Here is a 17589-nt window from a genome sequence, read left to right on the forward strand (position 1 = left end):
CAGCCCACTTGCTGTAAGGTTCCTTATAGCTTTCTCCCAGCCCACCCATACAATAGTTAGCTATTCACTATTAATACATGGCCCACTTGTCTCTCTCACAAAGTTTCTTGGTTTCTGTGTTCACGCTGGCTGTAAGCTTACAGCCCGCTTCTCCTCTCTCTCCTCTCTTCTCTCCTCAAACTCAGCATCTAGCCAGCTTACAGCCCACTATAATACTTGCGCTCTGACGGCACCGAGGTGGGCGGGAGACAGCACGCAGACAGAAACGTGCGCGGGAATCATCGGACCGGGTTTACCGTCCGAACGGGCCGACCGTAGCATGCCCCGATATATATACATATATACATCACGTGCGTTTCGGTCGTGTCAGCCATTCAACACTACCTAGCTAGCTGCCGCCGGATCCACCGTACTACCATTTAATGGCTTGTTGGGACTAAACAAAACGGTCACGATCGGGCGCGCGCGGCGTCTGATCTATACACGCGGCCGGTGCACTGGTGGTCCGGTGGCCCTTCCGATGGGGATCCCATCCGGGAGAGGCACCCCGCGGCGTCACGCAACCACACGCGTGCCCTCGTACGTTTTATAGCTTCTCCCAGTGCCTGCTACATCTCCTCATCAGCTGGCTTAGCAAATTAAGCTTTGCTTGCACTTGCACCACCTCCTTCTCCTCCTCACGCACTCCTCTTCTTTCTCTTTCTCTTTCTCTCTTAATAAAATCTGACAACGGCGGCACATACGCAGCTACCTCACGTTTGCTAGCTAGTAGCTGCATTTGGTCCATGCCCTAGGCGCAGCTGGTGCTCCATCCATGGCGACGGCGGCGGCACCGGTGGCGGCAACGGTGAATGGGATGGCCGTTGATCGGGTGGTGTTCGCCCTGAACGGGCAGCGGTATGAAGTGGCCGGAGTCGACCCGTCGACGAGGCTGCTGGAGTTCATCCGCACCCAGACGCCCTTCAGGGGCCCCAAGCTCGGCTGCGGCGAAGGTACATACGTCTAATGATCTTAAATATAAAGTACATCGGATAGTTTTAGCTATACTTCTCGGTTTCAAATTATAAAATATTTTAGCTTTTCTCTAAATACATATTGAGTGCAAAGCAAAATCTACATCTAAATAAATCCTAAATGTTTCATAGTTTAGAATGGAGGGAGCACGTACTGTTTTTAACCATGGTCTAGTTGAAGACCGTGTAGAATAATGACTGGTTAGAGGGTCGGGTCGCTCTTTCTTGTTTTTTTTTGTCTTACTTTATTGTTTTCTTTTTGGGCCTTGTTTAGTTCCAAAAAATTTTGCAAAATCGACACTGTAGCACTTTCGTTTGTATTTGACAAAAATTATCCAATCATGGACTAAATAGGCTCAAAAGATTCGTCTCGTCAATTTCGACCAAACTGTGCAATTAGTTCCTATTTTCATCTATATTTAATACTCCATGCATGCGTCTAAAGATTCGATGTGACGGAGAATCTGAAAAATTTTACAAAATTTTTTGAAACTAAACAAGGCCTTGGGCCTTGTTTAGTTTCAAAATATTTTGCAAAATGGACACTGTAGCTCTTTCGTTTGTATTTGACAAATATTGTCCAATCATGGACTAACTAGGCTCAAAAGATTTGTCTCGTCAATTCCGACCAAACTGTGCAATTAGTTTTTATTTTTGTCTATATCTAGTACTTTATGCATATGTCTAAAGATTCGATGTGACGGGAAATCTGAAAAATTTTGCAAAACTTTTTGGGAACTAAACAAGGCCTGGTTGTGGCGTTGATAATGATTTATAGCTTTAAACTCAAAAAGAGAAGAATGAGAGTGAGGCAGTGAGGAGTGAGAGTGAGAGACGGATGAACGATGTAAAGAGAAGGACAAAATAAAAAAATTACTACTTTAAATACCATAATAGATAAAAAGAATACCCCCTCCTAGTTTTTCTACCTTTTCTAATTAGGAACATAGTTTTCGTTATATAACTAAATATACATTTATGTCTAATTTCATAGTAAAACCTGTGTATATGAAAAACCCTTACAATTTACTCTTTCCATTTCAATTTTTATTGTATTTTAACTTTTCTAGATATATCTTTTTTGCTATATATTTAGATATATGCTATGTCTAAATATATAGTACTACTTTCATTCTAAATTATAAGTTGCTTTGATTTTTTGCTACATCTATTTTGCTACGTATTTAGATATAACCTATGTATGTCTAGATACATATATAGACAATTCTATGTAAAAAAATAGGAGGAAGTAAAAATTAAGAGAAGTGGGAAGTCTTTGCATCGAAATAGAGGAAGTGGAATCAAGTGTAGGGATGAAAACGGATCGGATACGAACGATCGATATTATATTTGCGTTCATATTTCTGGTCGGATTCGGATTTGAATATGGATAATGTTAACCATGTCGGATAAGATACGATTGGATCGACATCATAAATATACTATTTAAATATTCAAATATGATATCGGATGTTAAATATTCGAATTTGAATACGGACGGATCTATTTATACCGTTTTCATTGTAATTATCGAGGGTCCACTATCCGCGTGAGAAAAGAGGGTCCACTGCAGTCACTGGTCCACACTGTAATCCGGTTGTCCGCATCTCGAATTGGTCCATTGTCTGCATGGGAGTACGGGGCTCCATAATACCTCGTGCTAGCACTCTGTACATGAGGAATCATGCATGCATTCGTGCGTGCGTACAAAACTGCAGATTTGCAATCGGATACGAGGTCCCGGGTACATAAAAATCCGTATAACCACTATTCTCACATACACGCATTCAAAAAGACGTTAGGTATATTTACTTAATGAGTGATAGAACAATGGTATATATAGTACTTCCTCCATACCAATTTATAAATCATTCTAATAATCTTGGAGAGTCAAAGTATTTCAAATTTGACCAACATTATAGGAAAAATAGAAAGATTTATGATATCAAATAGATATTATTATAAAAATATAACTAATAAAGAATCTAATCATACTTAGATGGTATCATAAATGTTATTATAATAACATATAAATTTGGTCAAACTTAAAATGCTTTGACTTTCCAAAATTATAGAAATAACTTCTAATTTGGGATGGAGCTAGGGAGTACAATAGATTCGAGAACGGTAGAATCAAATAACAGACTCTCGAGATTTTGGGAACCATAGATATACATGCATCTGGAGACAAACTAAAGCAATTTTTTTATTTTTTAAAATGTAACTTACAGTTAGCAACGGTTTTTTTTCCTGCAGAAAAAATTAACGACTATATATAATGAACAGATCTGAAACTAAATGCGTTATAGTTGTCATGTTACAACACACAACATTCTAGGCAACAGCTAGCTAGGTGTGGATGAACATGAGACTGAATTCAAGCACTAGTATAAAGTGTGTCCAGACAAAAGATGAAGATCACGCGATGGTGGGTGACCGTACCTGTAGTATGAAGATCACGCGATGCGTGCGTAGCTAGCTCGCTGTTTGCATATCTTGCATGCATGTGACTATTGCCCGACAGCAAGGACGACGAAGGACACCGTGCCGGGTCGACGTCCGAACAGCCATGCTATAGGCACGCACTACCGCACTAGCGATTAACTAGCGTGGCGCCACGCGCAACCATGCAATGCAAGCAAGCCCGTACCTCCCTGCTGGATCCTCAACTCTAGCTAGGGGGTCGTAGTAGCTACCTTGAATAAAATTAATGTTGCGGTAGGTGTAGGTGAAGGAAGGAATATTCGGTACCACTGATAGGGCATTGTTTGCATTGGTTAGTGACCCAAATAGCCCTGCCGGGCTGGCCAAACAAAGGCATGCCTAGGCCTTGTTTAGTTCACCCCGAAATCCAAAAAGTTTTCAAGATTCTCTGTCACATCGAATCTTGCGGCACATGCATGAAGCATTAAATATAGACGAAAATAAAAACTAATCACACAGTTTGACTGTAAATCACGAGACGAATCTTTTGACCCTAGTTAGTCTATGATTAAACAATATTTACCACAAACAAACGAAAGTGCTACAGTTCCGAAAACTTTTCAGTTTTCGGAACTAAACAAGGCCCTATATAGTTTTTAGCCTGGTATATATATATATATACACACACACACCAGGCTAAAAATTGACCATGACAAAATTGATGATGAGAAATATGTGTTTTATATGGAAGGCCAAAACTCTATGTATGATACGTGGGACCCATATGTAAATAATTCTTGTTTTGTAGATTTAGTTACAAAGATTATTTTTGTCTGAGGTTGTCAATGGGTGAGTGCAGTGGTGAAGCCAGAAGTTTTTTTTTTGAGTCCAGGCAATCCTCATTGCGCAAAAGAAAATATTTACCTAGCAAATTATAACACTTTTCTTTGATATATAGAAACTTTTCTCTTGAAGTTTATTGAGGGGCCCAGCCAGCCGCTCGGGTGGTTAGGCGGTGGCTCTGCCACTAGGTGAGTGTCGGGACCGGTGCTGAAGAGGAGAGAAGAGATAAGGCTACTATTAAAACTCCATCCATCCCATTTGATAAGTTATCACCCTAACCAAAACAAAAATAATTAGGATAAACTTCGTCCCTCTCAAGCAAACACTAAATAGGACGATCCTTTTCCACTCTACCTGGTCTTGAAACCAAATAGTACACGCTAACAATCCAAAAGCAACATTTTATAGCAAGGACTGTATTTTACGCCGTTTTTAGGTTCGAAGACGGCTTCCAAATTTAAACAGCCCTGAAGCTTGCAAAAATAATCTTCGGCGACAGCGATTGGGCTAGAAAGTAGCGTGTAGCGGATGCGTGATGGCGCTATGGCAGTGGAGCGATGTAAACCTGCCGCCGTAGTCCAGACTCCAAAAACGTTCAGTAGTTGCCAATTCTTCCTTTTCCATTTTTGTGCTGATGATGCATAATAATAATACTCCTGGAAAAAAAACCACTACTTTAGCGACTATTTGCAACGCATCGTTTCGTACTGATTTGAGAAACATAATGCGTGCTGTACATACTCACATTTTGACACACAAACATTTGAGGAACTTCAGCCATTGGCCGTGAGCAACCACTAAACAAGGCGTGTGTTTGGATTGTGACTGATATTTGGCTCACATGCTCACGTGCAATTTATTTTTTGGTAGAAGAAGTTCACTTTAGGTCCCTCATTTTTTGCGAAAGTCTGTTTTTCATCTCTGAACTTTAAAACTGGGTAAAATACATCCTTTAACTTTTGAAATCGTGCATATTATGTCCCTGACATGATTATGAGCGGTTTTGAAGACAGTTTTGTCTTTTTTTATTTTTATTTATTTTCAGCTGAATATTTGTAAAATTATAGTAAATCACATAAAATTCATAAAATAGTAAATCTAATTTTGTTGGACTTCATATAAGTAGATCTACACAGTGAACATATAATATGATATGCTTTAGTATAAAGTTTTTGTTATAGCTTTAGATCTGTGTTTTTTATAATTAATTAGAATAATTCATAGCTATAGTTTATATGGTCCAATTGTGGTGAACTTTTTATGTTGGGCTAATTATTATATGTTTAAACTGTGGTAAAAATTTCATAGTCATTAGATCATGTATAACTTAGTTATAGATTTATTAAGATTTAACAAGCATAAACCTAAATAAATCTATAACTAAGTAATACATGATCCAATGAGTATGAAATTTTTACTAAAACTCAGTCATAGAATAATTATCCCACCATCTAAATTTCATCATAATTGGACCATAGAAACTGTAGCTATAATTAGTTTAATTAATTACGAAAAGCATAGATCTAAAGCTGCATCAAAAAATTTGTACTAAAACATATTATATTATATATTCAATGTGTAGATCTACTCATCTGAAGTCCAACAAAATTGAGTTTTCTATTTTATAATTTTTATGTGATTCACTTTGATTTTTGAAAAAATTCAGCCGAAATAAATAAAAAGAAAAAGACAAAACGGATGTAATATGCACGGTTTTAAAAGTTGAGGGATGTATTTTGTTCAATTTTAGGGTTTAAGAATAAAAATTAAACTTTTATGAAAGTTGAGGAACCTAAAATAAATTTTATCCTTTTTTTTGGTCACATGGGCCAATTTCTGAGTGGTCGTGTCAGGAGGTATTGGGCCGGAGCGACGTCCAAATGCACCCTTACACATGTATGATTTTGTTGATGTTTTTTTTGAGGAACTTGTATGTGGAGTCTACATTCGTTGAATCAACTATATTTATGTATATGTATATTTATGTTTCCTTTATTTAAAAAAGAACTGTAAGTACCAAAATAAGAAATCTATTCTAGTCGTTGTGTCTACTAGGGTACACTAATGAGTAATGTAGGGAAATATGCTGTATAGCACTTCTAAGAGACTATTTATATCTTTCCTAATTAACATGAATAGAGATTATGGTAAAAAAAATACTTCCAACAGCCTCTTCAATTAGATATTTAAATATAGATATTCTCTAATCTGAATTTGTCGCAGCCAAAGATGAAGACCGAGAATGGCTCTCTAGATTGCGCACAAGATATAGAAAAAGATGTTGGAGAATATAAAGATATAGAGAAAGACTTTTACTCAAATGACTACACAAATAATGATAATGATTTAGAGAGTAGAATTTAGAAAGTCTCTTGAAGATGCTCTTAGTTGTCTATTTATAACACCACAGTGATGTGAAAAAAGTGTCGAAACACACTAAAATCATTTTTACTTAATTTTAATATCCAACTTTTGTAGTCCATCCTTTTAATATTCCAAAAGAAACACATTCTAGTTGTTGTGTCTACTAGGTACACTAATGAGTCGCAATGTTGAATGTTCGTAAAATCTGCTTTAGTTGCCTATTTATAACAACAAATATAGTGACATGAAAAGTGTAAAATCAGTAAAGAAACATAAAACCATTTTGACTCAATTTTAATATCGAACTTCCCTTGTTCATCCTTTAATATTATCTCCGACACAGAAAAAGTTAGAAAGATACAACATACATTTATTTTGAAAATTACATAGTACATCGTAGATGTCTACAATAAGCATATACACTCACCTCTATGAATATTGAATAATATACATAAACCTAACCCCTATGAGTGTCTCCAAACAACATATATGGATACTTACCTAGCACAGTTTTTTTTTTCAAACTTAATATGTAAAAGGTAATGTGCAATCAAAGCATAGAATAGTTGACTTCTAAATTTTTTAATGGGTAAGAGTATTACTGTGATTTAGTTTTTGAAAATTATATGACATGTAAACATGATTTGACTTGACGGGAGCCAATTATCTTCTTTGGAATGCACAATTTTTATTTCTATTTTTTGTGTTTTTCCTGCGAAAATGAAAGGGTTTGTGTTCCAAAGAGGCCAGTTGCCTGACACGATGGCTTTGACACTTTTCGTCGAATAGCTTGCACACACTTTTCCTGCCTCTCACGAGTCACGACGCCGTCGGCCGTCGGCCGTCGCGCGAGAGCTGCCTGCGAGCCTCCGTGCTCTCTAGCGATCTTAGCAGACCCGCCATTTCTTGTGCCTTAGCTTCGCCGATGCGCGGCGGCAAGGGGCCGAGCTTCCCTGCCCGTGTCCCGCGGGCTGGGGTGGCCGCAGATTTTGCGGACTGCTGCCACAAGATGAGCTCGCTTCGGAAAGGGGCAGTGGCGGCGCAACGAGGGAGCACTTCGGGTGAGGCGGAACTGGCGGCAGAGATGCTGACAGTACCGAGCTCCTTCATCAGTGCGTTCGGTCGTCATGGCGCCCCTTGCATCCACCAGTGACACCAGGGTAACGAAAGTACGAAACAGTGTTCTGTTTTTCTTGTCTATCTAGCGCGGCGTGAGATTCAGGTTAGATTTACATATATTGATATAGATAGGAATTTTTGGTCTAGCAAACTTGGGGAGGGAGCGGGCTATCTGCCTAGTTCTGTGACATTGCAGGATTCAGGAAGTTGGGCAAGTCGCTTAAAACTGCTTGGGAAGGCCTGTAAAATACTAGGGGCCTGTTTGGATCACGGCCACAACTCGCCATGAGTAAAGTTTGGCAGCCACACTAACCTTGGCAGTTGTTTGGTTCTATTTTTAACCTTAGGCAGCCACAGAATTCTGCCATGTCGTTTTCCTCCCATCGCATGTCGCTTAGTGCATGTAGACTGTGGCAAATTTGTGGCGAGCATGGCGGCCAATTTCTCCGCCGCAACCTGTGGCGAGCCGCACTTTGCCGATGCATGGCGTGGCTTTGTATGGCCATGATCCAAAGAGGCCCTAGGTCCGAAGTATCTGTTCTGAAAAAGAAGCATGCCTATACCTGTATTTGTATGACTGTGATGCTTCTTACTTTTCAACTCTTGTGACATGTCAATATCTGTGAATGTCACTAAAAGTTAGGAATTTAATAAATATATAGTTCTTAGAAATTGTTATTTTGCAAACTGAATTAATTTGTTACATCTCAATCACCTAGTGTGACTATATTTGTTGTTTTTTGTGGATTTTAATTCAGGTTTGGAATAAAAAATCTTTACCAATCGTGACAAATCAAATCGCGACACATTTGGTTATTTTAGTCAGTTAGATTAGATTCAGATCTTTCAGTTCAGCTTATTCTTGCACAACTATGATGGTATATTTAGTATGACTTTTCTCACTAATTCATATTGCAGGCGGTTGTGGGGCTTGTGTTGTCCTTATAGCAAAGTATAACCCAGAGACAGATGAAGTGACTGAATTTACTGCAAGTTCATGCCTGACACTTCTCTACAATATCAATTTCTGTTCAATTATCACTACTGAGGGTCTAGGGAATTCCCGAGATGGCTTTCATTCTGTTCAGGAAAGGATGTCTGGGTTTCATGCCTCTCAGTGTGGCTTCTGCACTCCTGGAATGTGCATGTCTATTTTCACTTCCCTTATCAATGCTGATAAATCCAAGAGGCCTGAACCACCAAATGGGTTCTCAAAACTAAAAGTATCAGAAGCAGAAAAGGCTTTCTCTGGCAACTTGTGCAGATGCACTGGTTACCGTCCAATTATTGATGCTTGCAAAAGTTTTGCATCAGATGTTGACTTGGAGGATTTGGGACTTAATATATTCTGGAAGAAAGGTGATAGGAAACCAGATGTTAGTGACTTGCCACATTACACTCTTGGTGGCGGAGTCTGCACCTTCCCAGACTTTCTAAAAGCTGAGCTAAAATCATCGCTTGATCACCTGAATAATCCTTGTATTGCAGACTCCAGGGAGGGTTGGTATCATCCAAGGAGTATCAAAGAGTATTATGAGTTAATAAATTCTTGTTTTTTTAGTGACTCAGTCAAAGTGGTTGTTGGGAATACTAGTAGTGGTGTACCAGGATACAAGGATCAAGACCTCTATAATAAGTATATTGACATAGGAGGGATTCCAGAACTATCAAATATTGTAAGGAGGGAGTCTGGCTTTGAAATTGGAGCAGCTACACCAATCGCTAGGACCATTGAGATACTTGAGGAAGAATGTGAATCTATATCCTCTCCAAACGGAAGTGTGGTTTTCAGAAAACTTGCGAACCACATGAGCAAAGTTGCTACACCTTTTGTTCGTAACACAGCTAGTATTGGAGGAAACATAGTTTTGGCACAAAAATACCCATTTCCATCAGATATTGCAACCATACTCCTTGGTGCTGGTGCAACTGTTTGTCTTCAGGTAGTTGCAGAACGGAGACAAATTACTTTGGAAGAGTTCCTAGAGCAGCCTCCTATAGAGGCGACTACTTTACTCCTGAGCATATTTATTCCACATTGGATTCCAGATTCTGGGACAAAAACAAGTTTGTTATTTGAAACTTACAGAGCAGCGCCTCGTCCTCTTGGCAATGCTGTTTCATATGTAAATTGTGCTTTCTTGGGGCATGCTTCTGTGGATGAACAATCAGATACTCTTGTATTGAGTAATCTGCGCTTGGCTTTTGGTGCATATGGAACAGAACATGCTATTAGAGCAAAGAAGGTGGAGGACTTCCTTACTGGCAAATCACTCACTGCATCGGTTGTACTTGGTGCAATTCAATTACTTAGAGAAACCGTTGTACCAATGGAGGGAACATCACATCCTGAATATAGAGTCAGTGCAGCTATTGGATTTCTCTTCAGTTTTCTATCTCCGCTTTCTAAAGGCATCCCAGAGCCTGGAAAGTCTCTGACCAGTAGTTCTGCTGATTCAGCAGTTACAGATGATGTCTGTAACATGCCATTATCAACACGTCGAGAAACAGTTTTCAGTGATGAATATAAACCAGTCGGCGAGCCGATTAAGAAATATGGTGTTGAACTTCAAGCTTCAGGTATGTGGTTACATCGTTAGAATTATTAGTATTGTTATCAAGATATTTTCCAGAATCTCTTTGCAGAGCTAGATTTGAAGTTTCTATTGTGCTATATACAGGGGAGGCAGTATATGTGGATGATATTCCTGCTCCTAAGAATTGCCTCTATGGAGAATTTATTTACAGCACACAACCCCTTGCTTATGTCAAAAGTATAAAATTCAAATCTTCTTTAGCATCAGAGAAGATCGTCTCTTTTGTTTCTGCAAAGGATATTCCAAGTGGAGGACAAAATATTGGATCATCCTTCTCGTATGGTGACGAACCACTATTTGGTGATCCAGTTGCTGAGTATGCTGGTCAAGCACTTGGCATTGTGGTACTTACCCTTTCATCTTTGTAGTATACCCAATCACAGCAATTATTGCTGTCTTAAAGATCTCTATAATAGAAGACAATTATGAATATTAATGACTATAATCAGTATTGCTAAATCATTGCCTCTACCTCAGATTGCAGAAACACAGAGGTATGCTGACATGGCAGCCAAGCAGGTTATTATTGAATATGACACAAAGGATTTGGGCCCACCGATCATAACTGTGGAACAAGCAGTGGAAAACAGTAGCTATTTTGAAATTCCACCAGAAATGTATCCTAAAGAAGTTGGTGATGTTTCCAAGGGCATGGCAGAAGCTGATCACAGGATTCCCTCAACTGAAGTATTTTAGTTCAACAACCTTTCGGATTTTTTAATAATTTAATTTCACTTGTGTCATAAAACAATGAATGGAAATTGAACAATGGAGTTCTATGTGCTCCAAAGTTTTAATTTTCATCCTGTGTGGAGTCTGCTTTGAACTATTATACTGTACATACTATTTCATTAATACGTCAATAGACAAAGAAACCTTATCACATTTGAGAAGCCAAATTTTGAGTAAGTCCGCTGAGTAGAATACTATCTAAACCAGTACTTCTAAAAGTTCAGGATTACTGAATCACTTCTGTAATGGTCTTCAGTTATGATTGAAGTAACAATTACTGTACCCTAGGTGTAGAACAGTATTTGTGTTAAATTAATAACTAACTATTGTTGTATCTGTACTGTTTGCAATTAGTTTTCCCATGAAATTGATCTGCAGAGTGAAAGTTGCAAATGCTTGGACACCGCACCCCTTAACCCCACCATCCAACATTATTTCTTGCTTGATGGTTGTGATCTTTTGACAGTCCTGATATGTGACTTTAGCCATTATTTTAACTTTATGTAATGTTACATCACTATAGTTTATTGATTGTGTAATGTTGGTAACTACTTTTAATGATGACACATTTAGTCACACTTTTTTTTTCTACATCCAATTTTTGACTTGAAACATATACATGTTAAAAAAATTCGTGATGTTTCACATGGACTCTAAATTGTTCTGGTGTAATTTTAAAATATGGAAGTTCAAAATTGTAGTGATGCAATTTTATGTAAATTACATAATAAGACCCATCAGTGTACTTTTCACTAGTATCTATCCTACTTCCCTTTTGCATGGAATCTAAGAGAGCATATCTCATGTAATTTTGATGCAGGTAAAGCTTGCCTCTGAGTACTACTTCTACATGGAAACACAGACAGCACTAGCAGTTCCAGATGAGGATAACACTTTGGTAGTTTACAGTTCGTCGCAATACCCTGAACTTGCACAAAGTGTGATAGCAAGGTGCCTAGGCATTCCATTCAGCAGTGTGCGTGTCATTACAAGGAGGGTTGGAGGTGGCTTCGGTGGAAAGGCATATAGATCATTCCAAGTGAGAATACACAAAAGTAGATCATAATAACCGAAATCTTCCTTTTTATTAAAACTAATTAATATTAATATAAAAGCTTTGCCCTGAAACAGCATTTATTGTACTTCTGTATCATTTTTAACTTGTGATGAGGTCATTGCATGCTAGAACTAGTGGTGTCAATTTTCTAAAATATCTTTATTACTATTCACTTAAGAGAATTTTCCTTAGACTTGCTGTCATGGGTCTAAACAGGTCCTCGAGGAGTTAATTGCAATACTTCTTTTCTCATTTGGTTAACTTCATTGTTAGTTGTACTATATGTCTACCATTTTCACATAATATTTGGAAAATAGGAAATCCATTTAGGCCTAATGGACAATCTATATTCATTTAACCACGTGCTTTTACACCAACATGCAAATGCATCTAACTTTGACTATTTATCTGGGCTTCACAATACAAAGTCCCTAGCGCAAAATCAAATTAACTCTCAATGTTCTTTTGAAGATATGTCCCAACAAATTTAGACTTAAGTTTACATATATTTACATATGTGATGCTTATATATAATAATCTAATAACAATATCGTGAATTCATAAAGACCTAGTATACATTACCTGCTTTCTTTCAAAAAAAAAACCCTGCTGTTTCTTACCGATATGTTACATACCCGTGCAGGTTGCAACTGCAGCTGCGCTTTGTGCATACAAGTTACGACGTCCTGTACGAATGTACCTTAATCGCAACACTGATATGGTTATGGTTGGTGGTAGACACCCAGTGAAAGCTCATTATTCCGTTGGATTCAAGTCTGATGGGAAAATTACAGCCTTGCATCTAGATTTATTAATTAATGCTGGGATATCTCCAGATGCAAGCCCCATTATACCAGATGCTATTATATCTAGTGTCAAAAAGTACAACTGGGGTGCTCTGTCATTTGATATCAAGCTCTGCAAAACAAATATTTCATCTAAATCTGTAATGCGTGCTCCTGGAGATACACAAGGCTCTCTAATTGCAGATGCTGTAATTGAGCATGTCGCGTCTGCCCTTTCACTGGATGCTAACAGTGTGAGGGAAAAGAATTTTCACACTTATGGTACTCTTCAGTTGTTTTACCCAGATAGTGCAGGCGAAGCTTCTACGTACACATTGCATTCTATTTTTGATAGGTTGATCTCAACTTCAAGCTACCTGGATCGAGCTGAGTCCATAAAGGAATTTAACAGTAACAACAAGTGGCGGAAACGGGGCATCTCTTGTGTGCCACTCATTTTCAAAGTTGATCCGAGGGCAGCCCCTGGAAGAGTTTCCGTGCTCAATGATGGCTCCATAGTGGTGGAGGTTGGAGGAATTGAAATCGGGCAAGGACTGTGGACTAAAGTACAGCAGATGACTGCCTTTGCTCTGGGAAAATTGTGGCCTGATGGGGGTGAAAGTCTTCTTGAGAGAGTGCGTGTTCTACAAGCTGACACCTTGAACTTAATACAAGGCGGACTTACTGCTGGCAGCACTAGTTCTGAATCTAGTTGTGCAGCAACTCTTCAGGCATGTAATATGCTGATTGGCAGATTGAAACCAGTCTTCGATAGGCTGCAGCAGCAATCAGAAAATGTCTCGTGGGATACATTGATTTCTCAGGTGAGTTTATCCTCCTCTAGTTTTCGCTCATGCTGAGTACAATATTGTTGCCTTCTGTAATGTAATGTTTCCAAGCAGGCTTCTAAAGACAATGTTAATTTATCTGCGAGCACGTACTGGGTACCTGGTAAAGTTTCTAATAAGTACCTGAACTATGGAGCTGGTATAAGTGAGGTGTGCCAAAATTCTCAAGACTAATTTGCAACAGCGGAGTTAAATCATGTTTGTATGTCTTATAGGTGATACTCTTTCTATTCGAATCTTCTGAAAGTGCAGGTGGAGATTGATCTTCTTACAGGAGCAATTACTTTACTAAGGGGTGATCTTGTGTACGACTGTGGGAAGAGCATGAACCCTGCTGTGGACTTAGGACAGGTTTGCCATTGATCCTTTCCTGCTTCCTATCTTAACCAATTTTAATTCTTAATGTAGTTCATTGATTTATAGACCATAAGTTTGGACTGGATGAGGACTATAATTAAATACACGCAAAATATGAAGCAGATTTTCTGTTCATTGTTTGATGTAGATTAGAGAGTTAACTGACATGCTAACAATGAGATGCAACTCACCGATAGAACTAACATTGAGCTATTTCAGCATTTCCCTTGTCAAGAGTTTGTTGTGCTCCATACTTATCTTTTTGAACCTATGTTCAAAATAGCGGGATTTAGCGTCTGAGCATTGCTGGCGCTAGGCTTTCACGTTTCTAGCACTAGAATCTTTCAGCCGCTAATAACTGCTAATAGCGCGTTAAATCCGCTAAACTGACCTCTATTTAGCGCCGCTATTGGGCCAAATCAGCTCGTGCGAACTCCCTTAGCCCAAAATCGCAAGCATCCAGTCTATCATGAGGCTGTATAGAGCCGGCGGCGAGTAACCCTATCCATTCCTCTCTAAATGTCGCGAAGAAAAACGCTAGTGGCAATGGCGCCACTGCGTCTGGCGGCGTCGACGGCTACAACCTGGCATGCTAGCTTGAGAGCAAGGGCAGAGGACCGGGGCAGATGACCATGAACGACGGTAGTTGCTAGCTTCTTTCTTCTCCAGCTGCATGATTGGCTTTCGAGTTCCGTTTGTTCTCTGTTCTTTACTTTTTTTAATACTTAAATTGTAATGTCTGGATATGTACGAACTATGAAGCTCTGATGTGTTAGTAAGACTTACTATCTATCACTAGTTAGATATTAGATGGTAATTGGTATTTGTAATGTCTTTGTCTTCTATGTTTATTATGTGTAAAGTTACCTAATGCTTATATATTTCTTTGCTCAACCGCTAAATGACTTAGCCTACTATAGCCTTTCTTAGCTTTTGAGAAAGCCAGCCGCTAAGAGGCTTAGCCCGCTATTTAAAACTTTGTTTTGAACATATAAAGCCAAAGGACTTTAGCCAGGTGGTTAGAGCTTTCCTGTGGCACACCCCTGAGTTCGACTCCTCATGGGAGCGAATTTTAGGCTAGGGGTAAAAAAAATCCCCTCGCTGTGCCACCCTGTGTGGGACAGCCCGGCCTGTGGCAACAGTGGTGGCTCAACCTGGGGGTTGTGGACTTGTGGCAGTGGTCGCTGGTCCAGGCTACCGTCTGCTTCACGGGTGAGGCTGGGGTACCAAGACTTTCTTCTTAGTATAAAAACTGTGGGGCAGTCTTTCCCCACCGGCTGAGTTATTTTTTAAAACATATAAGTACAACTAAGTACAGGCAAAGGGTTTTGCAACATATCTAGTGCCTCATTGGGCTCGTGTACATTAATTTGATGGCACCATATCTTATCCATGGAATTTATCTTGCAGATTGAAGGTTCCTTTATAAAGGGAATTGGGTTTTTCGTATATGAAGAGTATCTTACAAACAGTGATGGCCTCATGATTAGCAACAGCACATGGGACTACAAGATCCCAACTGTCGACATAATCCCAAAACAGTTCAATGCTGAGGTGCTGAACACTGGATACAATAAGAACCGTGTGCTTTCTTCCAAAGGTAGTCACTTTAGTTATTTCGTCATTGCAGTATATATTGAAGTAGGCTTGGTACATACCAATCAATTTGTACTGTTTCTGCCAGCTGCTGGTGAACCTGCCTTGGTTCTTGCCTCATCCGTTCATTGTGCACTGAGAGAAGCTATCCGAGCAGCGAGAATGGAGTTTGCAAACAGCACTGTATCTGGACGCTCACCGCTGGAATTCAAGATGGATGTCCCTGCACCAATGACGCTGGTGAAACAACTATGTGGTTTAGATATTGTGGAGAAGTACCTAGAAAGTCTATCTACCTAGAAAGGAGTGGTATCATCTTTGTTGTTGTAGTTTGCAATAAAACAGAAAGGAGGAAGGAGGATTTCCATTTCCCTCAATGGAAATAGGGTTTCCTCGTGTGGAAAGGAAGGAGGGAGGTGTTAAATTAGCACAATATTTGAATAATGCTTTCAACCATCTGTATTCATATGACTCTTAAGACCAACCACCTTTCTCTCATTGACATGAACATTGGGTTGTATATCAGATGCATAACCAGCAGGAAACTTTACCACTTTTAGCACTTGACAAAATAACTTTTTCTCATCAGGACACACTGAATATGGTGCAGGTGGTAAATACAATTGGTCTTCAAGTTCAACAGGGTGGAGATCATTTCTAATACCTAGAGTTTGAAGGTCTAAGCGAGAATTCAGATTATCCTTAGATTTCCCATCAGTACCCAAGAATGTATTGACAAATTTCTCATACACATTCTTCCCTATATGCATGACATCAAAATTATCCCGCAGGCAACATCAAATCTTTCCAATATGTTTGAACCAAATAGATCTCCTTTTGAAAATGACTAATGGCTCCCCTGCCTTGGGTCTCTTGGTTGCTGGTTTCTTTCTAGATGGATCCTTTCCAAAAATTGCAACAATATCTTTAGAATTTTTTCCCTAGAAAGAGGAGTAGGTGCTGTCCTAAGTTCAGTTGAACCAAATTTATGGACATCAAGCCTAAATGGGTGATTCTCGGGCAGAAACCTACGATGACCCATATAACATGTCTTGCTGCCATTACCTAGTCTAAGTGAACATGTATAGGAGTGGCAATGTGGACATGCTGCTTTACCGGATGTTACACATCCAAATGCATAGCCTAGACCAAGAAAATCAGTAATTGTCCACAATACTGCTGCACGCAATTGGAAGTGCTCACGCTTCGAAGCATCATAAGAAGTGGCTCAAAATAAATATCCATATCACTACCAGGAGCATGCCGTCTAGGAATCAATAGAGAAAGGATGAAATTTGATTGCTTCATACACATTGAAGATGGAAAATTATAGGGAATACATATGCCAGGACAAATGCTATAGCTACTATTTTGGGATCTATATGGGTTGAAACCATCAGTGGCAAATGCAAGTCGGATATTGCGGCTATCTACAACAAACTCTGGATGATTTACATCAAAGTCTTTCCATAGAGGAGAATCTGCAGGATGCCTAAGAACACCATCTCTTGTTCTGTCCTCATCATGCCATCTTGTTAGACTTGCTATTTTAGAAGATAGAAACAATCTTTGGAGACTTTTCTTTATTGGAAAGTAGCGAAGAACTTTCTTAGGGACCTTATATACATGTTTTCCATCTAGACTCTTCCTAACTGACTTCCACCTAGAAACCTTACATTTTGGACATGACTTGGATTTTTCATGCTTCTTTTGATAGAGGATGCAATCATTTTTCACAAGCATGAATGCTAATGTAACCAAGTCCTATGGATTTGATCAATTTCTTAGCTTCATAGAACTTTCTAGGCAATGCAGAACCCTTAGGTAATGCATCATTTAACAGATCAAGTAGAA

At 39.1% G+C, this 17589-nt stretch overlaps 1 protein-coding gene across 1 annotated transcript; it reads left to right on the forward strand.

Moving 5' to 3' along the window:
• Positions 589-16294, forward strand: LOC110432873 (putative aldehyde oxidase-like protein). Its single transcript, XM_021453925.1, has 10 exons — positions 589-992; positions 8682-10343; positions 10445-10704; positions 10838-11047; positions 11913-12131; positions 12793-13758; positions 13837-13932; positions 14035-14133; positions 15550-15739; positions 15824-16294. Exons 1-10 carry the CDS (start codon positions 815-817, stop codon positions 16033-16035), a joined length of 4092 nt encoding a protein of 1363 aa, XP_021309600.1. The 5' UTR covers positions 589-814; the 3' UTR covers positions 16036-16294.

The sequence above is a fragment of the Sorghum bicolor genome, chromosome 2 (assembly GCF_000003195.3).
Source record: "Sorghum bicolor cultivar BTx623 chromosome 2, Sorghum_bicolor_NCBIv3, whole genome shotgun sequence".
Lineage (NCBI taxonomy): Eukaryota > Viridiplantae > Streptophyta > Magnoliopsida > Poales > Poaceae > Sorghum > Sorghum bicolor.